The 13713-nt window shown below is 39.5% G+C and overlaps 1 protein-coding gene across 2 annotated transcripts; it reads right to left on the bottom strand.

The window, feature by feature from the left end:
• Window positions 1-1299: 1299 nt before the first annotated feature.
• Window positions 1300-13490, bottom strand: zgc:153012 (uncharacterized protein LOC777626 homolog). 2 transcript variants are annotated; one of them, XM_067370660.1, is made up of 4 exons: window positions 9925-13482; window positions 9683-9843; window positions 2053-2104; window positions 1300-1880 (listed from the first exon to the last, which is right to left on the bottom strand). In XM_067370660.1, exons 1-4 carry the CDS (start codon window positions 10642-10644, stop codon window positions 1740-1742), a joined length of 1074 nt encoding a protein of 357 aa, XP_067226761.1. In that variant the 5' UTR covers window positions 10645-13482; the 3' UTR covers window positions 1300-1739. The 2 variants fall into 2 exon arrangements, 1 of the variants encoding a protein (XP_067226761.1); XR_010892823.1 differs by having other exon boundaries at window positions 1795-1880; window positions 9649-9843; window positions 9925-13490.
• Window positions 13491-13713: the final 223 nt, after the last annotated feature.

Genomic DNA, 13713 nt, shown 5'->3' with positions numbered 1-13713 from the left:
TAGATACCATGGAAACATCAAAGACGCATTATATTCCTCATCTGTATAATAAAACATATTATATGTTTTATTAGACAGATGAGGAACTGTTTGGATTCATTCATCGACAGAAAACGAATCACGTTATATAGCTTGTTTAAATTTCATTTTCTTGATTTTCTTATTTATGACTAATATCGATCTAGCTTACTGCAGTGTGCAACAAGTGTCTCAAAGCAGCTGCCAAGCAAACATAACTTTCAACACATAAATGTATTTAATATGATAAACAGCACTGCGTTACCCCACATACGCTAGACCGAAAAGAAGCAGAAGCGGCGACTGTGGCATAATAAAAGTTCTGCTGCTCTCGAGACATGTGACGCGCTCGTCTCTCATTAGCAATCTCTCCAGCGGTCTTGTTGAACTCCAACATCACTCATCCTGCTCTGCTTCATACTACAGTAACGTTAATAATCTCATCCATGAACATGATTTCTGCCCGAGTCCCGTCCCGATTCTTTTCCACTGGATGTAGACGTGAAAACAACACATCCTATGATTCCACAAAATCAAGGATAAGCGACTGAATAAGGGATCTCTAGTAGCAAAAATTTACATATTGTGGATTTAACAGATGAAATATTCACATGTGATCTCCCAGATGAAGGTTAGTTTTAAAGTAACCAACAGTTTAATGTTTAACAGTTTGACAATGACTCATAATTGTCTCCTAATTTAGTTACTTGATGTTTGGTAACAAAGGGCCTACTTTGCCTCAGCAACACAAACTCAATGACAAACAAGTCATTTATAAGAAGACAACTGATGGCTCCTGTATTCATGGCAACTAGTTTATTACTAATTAATCAATTGAACGTTAATCATAAATATAGGGGGCTGCTGCCCGGTATAATAGTTTTCAAAAACATTATGTAAATTGGTAAACTATTTAGCCTAGGCTACTAAAACGAACACCAAAACTTAACATCTGTTCTGAACTCAACAAGTCTTGGCAAACTAATGAGTAAGCACCAATCAGAGGCCACATTTTTATGATGTCATCATGTAGTATTTTAAAGTATTTTAAAACTACAAAAATACAAAACAAGTATTTTGATACAAAATACAAACTATGGAAGTTTTCCTACTATGGAAGTCAATGGGTGCCATGAAATGTCTATCAACATTCTTTAAAAATATCTTCTTTTGTGATCATCAGAAGAAAGAAACTCACACAGGTTTGGAACAACATGAGTAAATGATGACAAATTTTTTGTGTGAACTGCCCCTTTAAGCAAATCCATCTCATTTTGAGGATGTGAAGTCACCACACAGCCAGAGTAGTGAGAGTTATTTATTAGAGCACATAATGCAGAACAGATCAAACCATTATTAAACTAACAGAGAGAGAGCGAGTTAACTAAACTAGTCTTTCCATCTGCCAGTGGTGGTCAACATAAAGAGATTATTAACCTAGATGTGAGCAGTGCTTTAAAACTAACACACTCACACTGACAGTAATAAATAGGCACTGTTTAGGGAGTGTCATAAAAATCAACATTATTTAATTATCTTGCAATCTCTTAATTAGAGCATGTGAGCAGCGCTATCAGTCATTACTGGTGTTTAAGGCACTAATTGGTCAATACTGCACACGCTGGCTTCACCTCCTCCGGTCTCCTTCCCTTTTTTCTGGGCGCTTTTCTCATTGAACTACATCTCCCATGATGCACTGGTGCTAGTGTCATGCGTTTGGCTCAGTCTCTGTCCCTGAGGGCTCGGAGGATGTAGTTTTCTCTCTCCAGCTGAGCGTTTCTCTCTGAGAGCTCTTTGATCTGTTCTCTCAGCACCTCCACCTCCTCTCGAACCGCCAACATCAGGTGAGACTTCACCAGGTCCTGAAAAGACACACACATTCAATTCTTTCATCATTGAGATGCACATTATATTATCAATAGACACACACACACTTTTCAAATGCGTTAAAAGATATAACAAATATTTTACAAAACACAAAGTCAATATATGTATCTTTTTTACAAACATTATTAATATTGGAAGTAATCTCACCATGGCTTGCTCTATCTTGTTATCGATGGCGATCATACTGCTGTTGGTTCCACTGCAATAGAGAGAGATTAACTTTTATTAATCATTTTCACTATAAAATACTTTTTTTTTTTTTCAAAAAACCTAGAATTGATTGATTCAAAAGGAAACAATTCAAACAGAAAATAAAATAAAATTGGCAAGATGCTAAACTGTTTCTTGGCTGTTTGTGGTTTCCAAGCTGTTTCTAGGTGGTTACTAGGTTGTTTGTAGGTGGTTGCTAGGATGTTTCTTGGTGGTTTCTAAGCCGTTTCTAGTTTGTAGGTGGTTGCTAGGCTGCTTCTAGGTTGTTTGTAGGTGGTTGCTAGGCTGCTTCTAGGTTGTTTGTAGGTGGTTGCTAGGCTGTTTCTTGGTGGTTACTAGTTTGTTTGTAGGTGGTTGCCAAGCTGTTTTTAGTTGGTTGCTATGCTGTTTCTAGGTTGTTGTAAGTGGTTTCTAAGTGGTTTCTTGGCTGTTTCTAGTTTGTTGCTATACTGTTTATAGGTGGTTGCTACGCTGCTTCTAGTTGGTTGCTAAGCTGTTTCTAGGTGGATGCCATGCTGTTTCTAGGTAGTTTCTAGGCTGTTTCTAGGTGGATGTTATGCTGTTTCTAGGTAGTTTCTAAGATGTTTCTAGGCGGATGTTATGCTGTTTCTAGGCGGTTGCTATGCTGTTTCTAGGTAGTTTTTAGGTTGTTTGTATGTGGTTGCTAGGCTGTTTCTTGATGGTTTCTAAGTGGTTTCTAGGTTGTTTGTAGGTGGTTGCTAGGATGTTTCTTGATGGTTTCTAAGTGGTTTTCATGTGTTTCACAAGCAGTTTATAATTGGTTGCTATGTTTTTTCTAGATGGTTGCTATGCTGTTTCTAGATTCTTTGTAGGTGGTTGCTAGGCTTTTTCTTGGTGGTTTCAAGGCTATTTCTAGTTGGTTGCTATATTGTTTCTAGGTGGTTGCTAAGCTGGCTCTAGTTGGTTGCTATGCTGTTTCTAGGCAGTTTCTAGGCTGTTTCTAGGTGGTTGCTATGCTGTTTCTAGTTGGTTGCTATGCTGTTTCTAGGTAGTTTCTAGGCTCATTTTTTTATTTGCTTTCTGGTCCAGCAGGAGAAAATGGTGTGTCTGATCACTTAGTAAAGTAGCAGCACACTCTCCTCAACAACAGTTTTTGAGGAATCATTCAAGTCTGGAGCACAAATGCTGCAGGACTTTCTTTCCTTCCCTCTAGTTACAGTAATACTGCTCTTAAACACCAGTACAGCACACACAGTCCTCACTGCAGGTCTTCACGAGGAACACTGAGAACGGCTGTACGTGTGTAACACTGAAGGTATTGTTCTGAATGCGGTGGGCAGCACATGCTTCTCATAACAGCAAGCTCAATGGATGACGCGCTCCACGACCACAAATACATCATAAACCTCTGAAAGGATGAATGAAAACCTCAAATAACACAATTCAATTCAAACACACACAAACTGAAGCTACTGCATGACCCTAACCAACCCAGTTACCTGTGGAAGAAGAGCAGAAGGGAAAGGAGGGAGGAGTCAGAGGGGCGGAGTCTTGGTTTGTGCGTAAGAGCTCCACCTCCCTCTGTTCTCACAGAGGAAGTCAATGAGTCCCACATGGGATTCTGGCATTTCTGATCACTAACACGGGACTTGCAGGATGATCCAACACGAACAGACCTGGGATTATTTTCTGAGCGCTGTGTCTGAGAGTGACCAGCAGGTGGAGCTGTGTCTGTAGAGGAGATGGTAGGTTTCGACAAGCACTTTCTGTCTGTTCTTGACGTTCGGCACACGGCGTCTCTAGGTTTGTTTCTGGGTGACGTATGCGGTAAGCGCTTGCTGCTGATTGGCTCTTTTGTTTCCACGGAAACAGCTAAGCACCCCGCCCTCGGATAGTAATCAAGCTTCCCGACTGGCCAAGAATCACGAACCCTTCGAGCTCCACCGGCGTTACGCAGAGTCACACTTGTTGTTTCTCCAGCATGGAGGCGTGGCCGACAAATCACCGGTGGAGGGGTGGGGCTAACCGAGGAGGGGTGTGGCTTAGAGTCAGGTGAAGGTCCGTCAAGGAGGACCGGATTCTCTCTTTGTGTCTGGTCATGAGAGACACACGGAGGAAGTGACAAAGGACGAGACTGTTTTTTACTTTCAAAAATGGAGATCATCTTTCGCACATTAACAAGCATGGTGGGGAATCGGCAGGCGCAAAACCACACATCAAAAGGAAGCTCAATCATGCACGCGGTTTTCTTCAGGCACCATCAGGAAGAGCCATCGTGTAATTGTTTCCTCTGACCTCGTTCAGAAGCATCCGGAGAGGATCTGACTCATTCAGTGACATGAAACGATAACAATCACTGTTGCACATCAGAACAAGAGTGACAGCCCAGGGTTATTATAGTTAATCAAAGCAGCAACGACAAAAAAAGTTTGTTACTTTATTTTATTTCAGCTTGTTGCTATTAAAAGAACATTTTTTGGTAACGGAAATGAAGCTGAAATAAAATCTAAATATTAGAAGAAGAACTAAATGTTTCCTTTGACAACTAACTAAAATAAATTTAAGCACTAAAATTACTAAACGGAAATAAATAACCTAAAACTTTATAAAATTTAATTAAATCAATTAAAAACAAAAGCACATAATAGAGTAACTAAAAATTAAAGGTAATTCAAAATATGAATAAAAGCTATAATAGTATATAAATAATGCACTGCAGCATTTGCCTACAAAAAAATCCTGCAGGGAATGAATCAGTCGAAAACGATTTCCTAACGGCACTTCCTAAAAAAACAGCACTGTATAGTGTTTGATCACACTGAACCGCAGCTGAGCTACTAAAAAAAATGTAGTCAAGTTACTAGCGTCTCTTAATTGGTTATTCCAAAGCGGTCGGTAATCTTCATGAGACCTCATTGACATTCCTTCATTTCCATCACAAGACCTCCGTCCGTCTCTGAACACCCTGTTGTGCTATAATCCGTCAAACTGGCCCGATGCATGCAAAATCCCAGGATTAGTGTAATCTGGGGAGAAAGTCCACCTGTTCGACCCGTCAGAGCCGGAGATCTCCAAGACACTGTTGATCTCCACTGTTGGCCCACAGGACTTGTACATATGTAAATATGTACAGTCAAACACATACATCAACACTGCAACCTTTGATTCTGTTCTCCGCCCACTGTCCGGCGCAGCCTATCACGTCTCACACTGGGATTCTCTGCCTGCCCACACGGCTCTCAGCATTCCACACTCCACCCACCATCCGTTCCTTCATACACAAACACAGGCTGCATCCCAATTCACATACTATCTGTCCTAAATAGTAATCGTGAGAAATCGTAGTATTCCAAAAGGTACACAGATGGTCTGCTATTTCTGGTTAGAATTCAAAGTACAGATCCATGAACACTCAAACCAATGCAAAAGGATTCAATTAGAATTACAAACATGAATAAAAAGTCTTAAAAACTACAAACATGGCGGATGTGCAAGACCGATGGTTAAGTACAGAGTAGTGTTGTCAAAAGCACAGACTTCGGTACCAAAGTCAGTAGTGAAATTTTAAAAATGTGAATTTTGAACGCTGTTGAGCGGATTCTGACTAACTTAAACACCTCTGATTGGCCATTGTGTTCGTGCACTCAACAGATTGGCTACGGTGTTCAACGTTTCAAAAACATGTCGTAAATAGACATCTTTGACGCTTTTCCTTGAGCGCTTACACAGATCCACATGGGAGTGTTTGAAAACAGGTATTCATAGGGATCTGCTGATAAATGCCTGCTTGGTGAAGAGCGTCAAAGATGTCTATTTACAACATGTTTTTGAAGCGTTGATCTTTGTAGCCAATCACAGACATATCTGTTGAGCGTGTGAACACAATGGCCAATCAGTTAGTCAGAATCCACTCAACAGCTAGGGGGAAATGCTGGTATTCTCACATATTTAAAATTTTAGTACCGACTTCGTACTGAAGTACTGGTACTTTTGACGACACTAGTAGAGAACGGTTGACTCTTCTGTTTTTTTCTGTGAGACACAAAAGAAGATACTTAAAGGGGGACCTATAACACCCCTTTCATAAGATGTAATATCAGTCTCTGGTGTCTCCAGAATGTGTCTGTGAAGTTTCAGCTCAAAATCCCCCACAGATCATTTATTATAGCTTGTCAAATGTGCCTCTATTTGGGTGTGAGCAAAAACACGCCGTTTTTGTGTGTGTCCCTTTAAATGCAAATGAGCTCCGCTTTCCAGAAGAGGGCGGAGCTTCAACAGCTCAAAGCTGGAGAATCTCACGCAGCCAAAATGAGGAAAGTGTTCAGCCTTACATTGTTCAAACCGGAGTCGACACTGATGGAGAGATTCAGGAAGAAGTTACAACTTTTAGAATGAAACTGGACGTTTCTGAATGGTTAGTGGATAAATTGATGTAGTTGCTGTGGAGTTGATTCAACTCATCCACTAGCATGTGCCGTCATGTTCATCTTTTGTGTTGAATTGACCCTCGTTTGTGAAGCAGTCCGGTGTAAAATGACGGCATGGCAACAACACTCGACTACAACAACTCTTCCTCTTCTCTAAAGCAGCCCAACATGGCCCCGCCCCCTTTGTTGAGTGTTCTCGGGGGCGGGGTTTATGTAAATTTTAGGGTTTTAGGGTTGTCACTATTCTAGGAAGAACTTTGTTGTAGTCCTTGTGTTTACAATTATTAATGTGATCATTAAATGCATTATAAGGTGCATTACAAGGCATAATCAATGCATTAAAAATACTTTTATAATGCATTATACATCTTTCCCATCAGCAAAGCGCTACACAAAACATACAACGTGCGGTGTAAGTATGTGAACTGGGACATTGGAAATCAAGTAAATATTGATTATAGAATCAGATATCAGCTGCCGGCACACCATGACAGATCCTCAAGTTTGATTTGTTTGAGAATCTCTTATTTCATGAAACAACTCAACCAAGAAGCTTCGCAGGGTTTGGGTGGTCTGTAGTTCAGCTGTGTGTGTGTGTGATTCAAAACACAAAATCAGTGTGATACGACACAGTTTGAAACACACTAGCAACAGAATCACACACACACACTTCTCTAACCTTCAGTTTTCTTTCTAACTTTCCTGCCTCATCATGAATGGCGCCTCTATTCCTGCACTAATGCAGCTTTAAACTGAGAGAGAAGGAGAGAATGACAAAACAAACAAACATGAAGGCCAGAAACACACTTTACTCAAGTACACACTGCAAGAAACACAATGCAATAACAACAGGCTTGTGTTCCCGCACCCATGTAGAGTGTGTGTGTTCAGGACTAGCAGAAGTGTTTGCGTGAGTTGTATGACTGAGGCATTTCCTCTGGGTCTGTGACAGTAAGCACTATGGTGTGAAAACGCTCATCAGGGCCTCAAGGAACCAAGAGCATCACCTTTCCAACCACTCGACTCTATAAATACAAGCGCACTTCAGCTCACACCTAAATATAGACAAGCAACAACTGGCTTATGTGTGAGACAGAGACAATTCACGTTTCCTCTAAAGAAATGTACTGTGGACCAGAACAAAATGGCACTTTAAACCTCAAATCAGGAACCGGTAACATCAGTGAACACAAGAACAATCACTCCTAATATAATCAATGAAACATCAAGCATCTAATGTGACACACGTTCAGTTGACAGACTATTTGAAATAAAATGGTAATATTTTACAATAAAGTCTCTTTAGTTGTAACTTTAGTTAGTTACAATTCATTGTTAGTTCATGTTAGCTCAGGTCCACTAAATAATCTTAACAGATACAACTTTTTATTTTAACAAATAAAATCATGCTGTAAAGCATTACCAATAAAATTAGTGCGTTTACATTTGTGTGATTACTCAAATGTATACTATTTTAATGATAATATAATAATATAAATATATTATTTATTATAATTATGTATAATTTATATTTTCATTTATTTATTATAATTTTATTATGATGTATTTAAATAACTGAGACCATCCCATCAACATTTGTGATGCAATAAAGACTTTAACCAGGTTATCAAAATGCTTAATATTAATTAATACAGAGTCTGGAGATGGGAAAAATATGACAATGGAAGAAAATTGTTGCGTTTCCTTGAGAAACTTAGCGTTCACTCGCAAAGAACACAAAGTGTTTGCAAAAGCATTGAAATATATATATTTATAATATAATATATTATAACTCCAGCATCATTTCAGAGGAACACACCACGAACAATATCTATAACAATAATTAACGATAACTATATATGTGTCCACACCAGCAGACAATAATGTTCAGTTTTGTCTTCTGCCTCTTTAAATGCTTGAGCTCTTTAAAAAATCAAGGATTCTGATTGGCTGTTAGTGTTTTTTAATAATCATCAGCTGAAAAAAAAAAAATGCTCTAAAATATAAAATATCTTATCGCAAATTATTAAAACTTTATAGTTATTGTTGTGAACTTTGCTATTTTTTTAAGAATTAAAGTGATTATTAAAACATTTTAGTTGTTAGAGTTGTAGTTGGAATTTGCTTTTCTCAGAGTTATAACGATTATTAAAACTTTTTAGTTATCGTTATAGTTGTGGTTGGACTTCGCTATTCTTTTATGAGTTATAACAGTTATAACGATTATTAAAACGATTATCTCAATAGTTAAAGTTATCGTTACAGTTGTGGTTGGACTTCGCTATTCTCTTAGAGTTATAATGATTATTAAAACTTTAGTTAAAGTTATTGTTATAGTTATGGTTGGACTTCTCTATTCTCTTATGAGTTATAACGGCTATAACGATTATTAAAACGATTATCTCCATAGTTAAAGTTAACGTTATAGTTGTGGTTGGACTTCGCTATTCTCTTAGAGTTATAACGGTTATAACGATTATTAAAACTTTAGTTAAAGTTATCCTTATAGTTGTGGTTGGACTTCGCTATTCTCTTAGAGTTATAAAGATTATTAAAACTTTCGTTTAAGTTATCGTTATATTTGTGGTTGGACTGCGCTATTCCCTTAGAGTTATAACGATTATTAAAACTTTAATTAAAGTTATCGTTATAGTTGTGGTTGGACTTCGCTATTCTCTTAGAGTTATAACGGTTATAACGATTATTAAAACTTTAGTTAAAGTCATCGTTATATTTGTGGTTGGACTGCGCTATTCCCTTAGAGTTATAACGATTATTAAAACTTTAGTTAAAGTTATCATTATAGTTGTGGTTGGACTTCGCTATTCCCTTAGAGTTATAACGATTATCTCCATAGTTAAAGTTATCCTTATAGTTGTGGTGTGGACTTTGCAATTTTCTTAAGAGTTAGATCGATTATTAAAACTATGGTTATAGTTATGGTTATAGTTGTAATCGTGGTGTGAACACTGCTACTAGTTAGAGCGATTATTAAAACTTTAAAAATTAGCCTATAGTTTTCGTTATATTTGTAGTATGGACTTCACTATTCTTATACAGTTTAAAGCGATTATTAAAATTTTATAGTTATAGTTATCGTGAACACACTGTAGTTTACAGTGACATATGACATACAGAACCATACGTCATTCTAAAGTCAGAGAAGTCCCTCGGCTCACCCGTCGTCTCCCACAAGCTCGAACGCTCGACCCATGCCGAACATGGACTGCGCCAGCGCGAGGGCGGACGGCGTCTGGATGGGCGTCAGTCCAGGATGGAAGGGACTGTCCCGACCCAGGTGCGGTCCGGGCGATGCCGGCTGTGAGCGGGTGGTCCGTAGCTGTGAAAAGAAAACAACACTGGGTTAAAAAAAGATGGATAAATCTCACTGGAAAATCTAGACAAGTGTGCAAGCGCTCACCTTTCCAACAGAATCCATGTCGAGGCGCAGCGGGGCGGGTATGTTGCGGATACGGGGTGTGTTCGGCAAGTGTGGTGACGTGACTGGCTGCGTGTCGTTCGAAGGTGAGGGTGGGCCGCTGTGGGCGGAGTCTGTCCGGCATTGGCTGAGCAAGTAAGTGTTGCCCTGCGAGTGTACCATGTGACCTGTGTGCACCCCCAACGGCTTCAGTCTGGCTCCGCCCACCGCGCCTTCGGCTCCGCCCAGCCCCACTGTCTCTAAGGACTCCAGCGAGTGGGCGTGTCTCATGCTGTCAATCACACGGCGGAGGCCTCGCTCCTCGACCTCCCTCTCCATAACATCCACGCAAGTCCACCGGCCGCGTTTGTACGGCTCGCCCGGTCCCTGGTCCAAACGCACCACACGAAACCGCGAAGCCCCGCCGGCGTCCAGCGAACTCTGCTTCCTGGCCGTGACAGGCGTGGTCGGCTGACTGGAGCTTTGTTGCATCTGGAGGGCGGGGCTATGACGCAGTAATGGGCCATTGGATATAAATTGAGTGGGCGATGCAGTCTGGCTTCTGGGGCTCCGCCCATGGGCGGTGGTTCTGGCAGAAGGGGGCGTGGCTCTTTGAGCCCCAGGGCTGAGGAGCTCCGTCGGATGGTTTTCTCCAGAACCCTGATTGTAGTCCGATGTAACGCTGGTGATTTGAAAACCGCTCCGTTTCTTTCCACCACTCATTCTGGACAGAGAGTGTGTGAGCGGTATGATGTTATGCTTAAGAGCTCCAAGCCCGATCCTTGTTCATTATTTCACACTCTGGCAGGAAAAGAAAAAGCGAGAAAAGAGTGAAAGAATCTGTTTAAAAAACGGATATCCTAACCATTCCAAAGCAAGTCTCAGTCTCTAGGGTGGATCTGGATCAGATAAACCATATTCTCTGTCCTCAGGTGAACTCACAGGTACGTGGTAAAACTGAAAAGTAAAATAAATCACATTTATTCCATTGCGCTTGGCACTCTATCCTCCTTCTCCCTGCGGCTGTTTGGAGTATTTAGACTACAGCCAGTACAGTAACAAGAGCAGTTTCTCTGCCCAGAAGTTGCGCAAGTCTCGGCTCTGATGGCTGTTTCCTCTGGCAGTTGTGCAGTATGTGCGTTCACAGCTCAGGACACAATAAAGAGACTCATAATCACCATGCATGCACAGATTTGATTATTCAAGATCAAACAGCCCATCCAAAAGATGTTAACAAAATAAATACAATAATTAGGGCGTTTTAGATGGTTTCCTCTTGCAGCTTAATGCCTGAGCGTGTCAGGGCTTTTTTTTCTAGTCTGCAGTACTAGTTTAGTGACTACAAAAACAAGAAGTTCTGTTTCCGTCAACGTTCTGCTACCGTCTGCTGAGAACTGGTGACAAGACACTGCGCAACTTTAAGAGAAGAACCTGCAAAGAGTCAAATTTAATCACAATCTCTGGAATTTCAGTTCTGACTCCTTATTTGATTCAAATTACAAGTGGATCTTGCTTTTAACTTAAAATTAAAACTGAAGCAAGTGGAAAAGATCAAACACAACTTTAAGAGTAAAGCTCTAAATGTAACAGTTCTGGCTGTGCATTTAATTCAATTTAGAATCAAATTAGAATCGCTTTTGACTTCAAATTAAAACTAGATCAAGTGTGGAAGCTCAAAACGCTCAGCAACTTTAGGATGAATATCAATGGAAATGGAAAAATATCAAACAACTTTAAGAGTAAAGCTAGAATATAATTAAACTCTAAATGTAACAGTTCTGGCTGTGCATGTAATTCAATATAGAATCAAAATAGAATCACTTTTGACTTCGAATTAAAACTAGAGCAAGTGTGGAAGCTCAAAACGCTCAGCAACTTTAAGAGTAAAACTGGAGCAAATGGAAAATACCAAACACAACTTTAACAGTAAAACTGAAATATAATCAAACTCTAAATGTAACAGTTCTGGCTGTGCATTTAATTCAAATTAGAATCAATTTAGAATCACTTTTGACTTCAAATTAAAACTAGAGCAAGTGTGGAAGCTCAAAATGCTCAGCAACTTTGAGAGTAAAACTTGAATAGAAAATTCAAAACGTTAAATGTTACAGTTCTGACATTCAAAAATTAGAAATGAACCCAAGCGTTTAACCTCAATTTAAAACTGGAGCAAGAGGAAAAGTTTCGAAAAAGTTTGTGCAAAAGCTCATCACACTTTAAAGAGTAGAACCTGCAAAGAATCAAATCACAATCAAGTGTGGAATTACAGTTTCATTTGATTCAAATTACAAGTGGATCATGCATTTAACTTAAAATTAAAACCAGCTTAAACACTCACCAACTTTAATAATAAAACTTGAAAATCGAAAACTTGATTTGAATTATCACGCTTTTAAACCATAAATTAAAACCCGAGCAAGTTCAGCAATTTGGTGTAAAAGCTCAAACACACTCTGCAGCTTTTAAGAGTAAAACTTAGAATTAAACTCTAAACGTTACAGTTCCATTCACAAATTTGATTTAAACGTGGATCGAGTTTTTAATCTAGATGCAAAACTTCCAATATTCCGCACATCAAAACTCAGAAACTTTAAGAGTAAAACTTGCACATAATAAAACTATAAATACTACAGTTCGGGCTGCATGGGGTTGATTCGAATTAAAACTGGAATGAGATTTGATTTCACTGAGTTCACGCAGAAATGACGTCACAGAACGAGCACGTCCACGCGCGCTCCTCAGTCCCCTTAAGCAAATACCCGCATACGTGCGCACAGAAACAGAAGCATTGCACAACACTTTTGCAGCCCGAAACCTGACATTTAATTACACCAAACTAACCCGCATCAGGGTAATATAAGACAAGAATCAGTGCGTTTCTGTCAAAAACGAAACACTACATCAAAGAAAAGCTGTGCAGAAGAGATTACTGGATCTGGACTGAACCTGAGCCCAATAGAAATGTGAATTAGGACCAAAGCTGAGCCTGAAGCATTCTGTAATCCCATGAAGAAGTCAAGTTGTACAGTCACAGATTGTGTGAACTTCAACACACTAAAGACAGCTCACATGTTGCGTCCACACCTAAAATCCCTGGAGGAGGACACAATATTCCGTTAAACTGAAATCAGAAAGAGAATTAAAATTAAAATCCCTTTAGAGTCAAGGAAACTGATTCAGAATGATCATCCACAACCGAGGAGTTTGTTTATTCTCCATCAATTTGCATCAGATCCACCCCAATAAAGTACGAATCACAAAATCTCCTCAGGATCTCTCGGCTCCGCCGCGACAGTCGCCGAAATCCCGCAGCTTCGGTTCTCTTGTGGAGTTTCTGAGGGGATTTACTTTAAAGCGACACTAATGAACTCAGATTTACAGATTAATTCTCCTCCAACGAAACTGTTGACAACTTTCCATCACCCGGAAGTTCCGCCTTCGTTCCTTCAACACAACCGTACTATGGCGAAGCCGTTGCTCATGAATATTAATTAGGCTACGCGACTGGATTCAACCAATCAGCGACATATTTAATATTCATGAGATTAGCCTTCGCTTTAGTACGATTCGTAATCGCTGATACTTAACTTTTATTAATCCGGAGAATTTCGCGTTAGCCAAGACCTTTAGACTTTATAAAAATATATTTTTAGCTTGTCGATATAAGTCTCAGAATACTTTCCTATCGGTGAGCAAAATAAAATGAAATCAAGTTGAAGAAATGCAGGTTCACACTGCCACCTACCGACTATTTCGAGTAAGTTTTTCACGATGTATAAGAAATAATGAATC

Source organism: Chanodichthys erythropterus, chromosome 20 (assembly GCF_024489055.1).
Source record: "Chanodichthys erythropterus isolate Z2021 chromosome 20, ASM2448905v1, whole genome shotgun sequence".
NCBI classification, from domain to species: domain Eukaryota; kingdom Metazoa; phylum Chordata; class Actinopteri; order Cypriniformes; family Xenocyprididae; genus Chanodichthys; species Chanodichthys erythropterus.
The sequence above is the reverse complement of the archived record's forward strand: the minus strand, read 5'-3'. Positions and strand labels throughout refer to the sequence as shown.

Bases quoted from the DNA above. Each gene is read 5' to 3' on its own strand.
- zgc:153012 (XM_067370660.1), bottom strand. From the start codon at position 10,644: ATGAGTGGTGGAAAGAAACGGAGCGGTTTTCAAATCACCAGCGTTACA. The intron at 2,105-9,682 runs GTGAGCCGAGGG...TCTCTATTGCAG, and splicing joins GAGCTTGTGGGAGACGACGG to TGGAACCAACAGCAGTATGA. The intron at 1,881-2,052 runs GTGAGATTACTT...GTGTCTTTTCAG, and splicing joins ACAAGATAGAGCAAGCCATG to GACCTGGTGAAGTCTCACCT.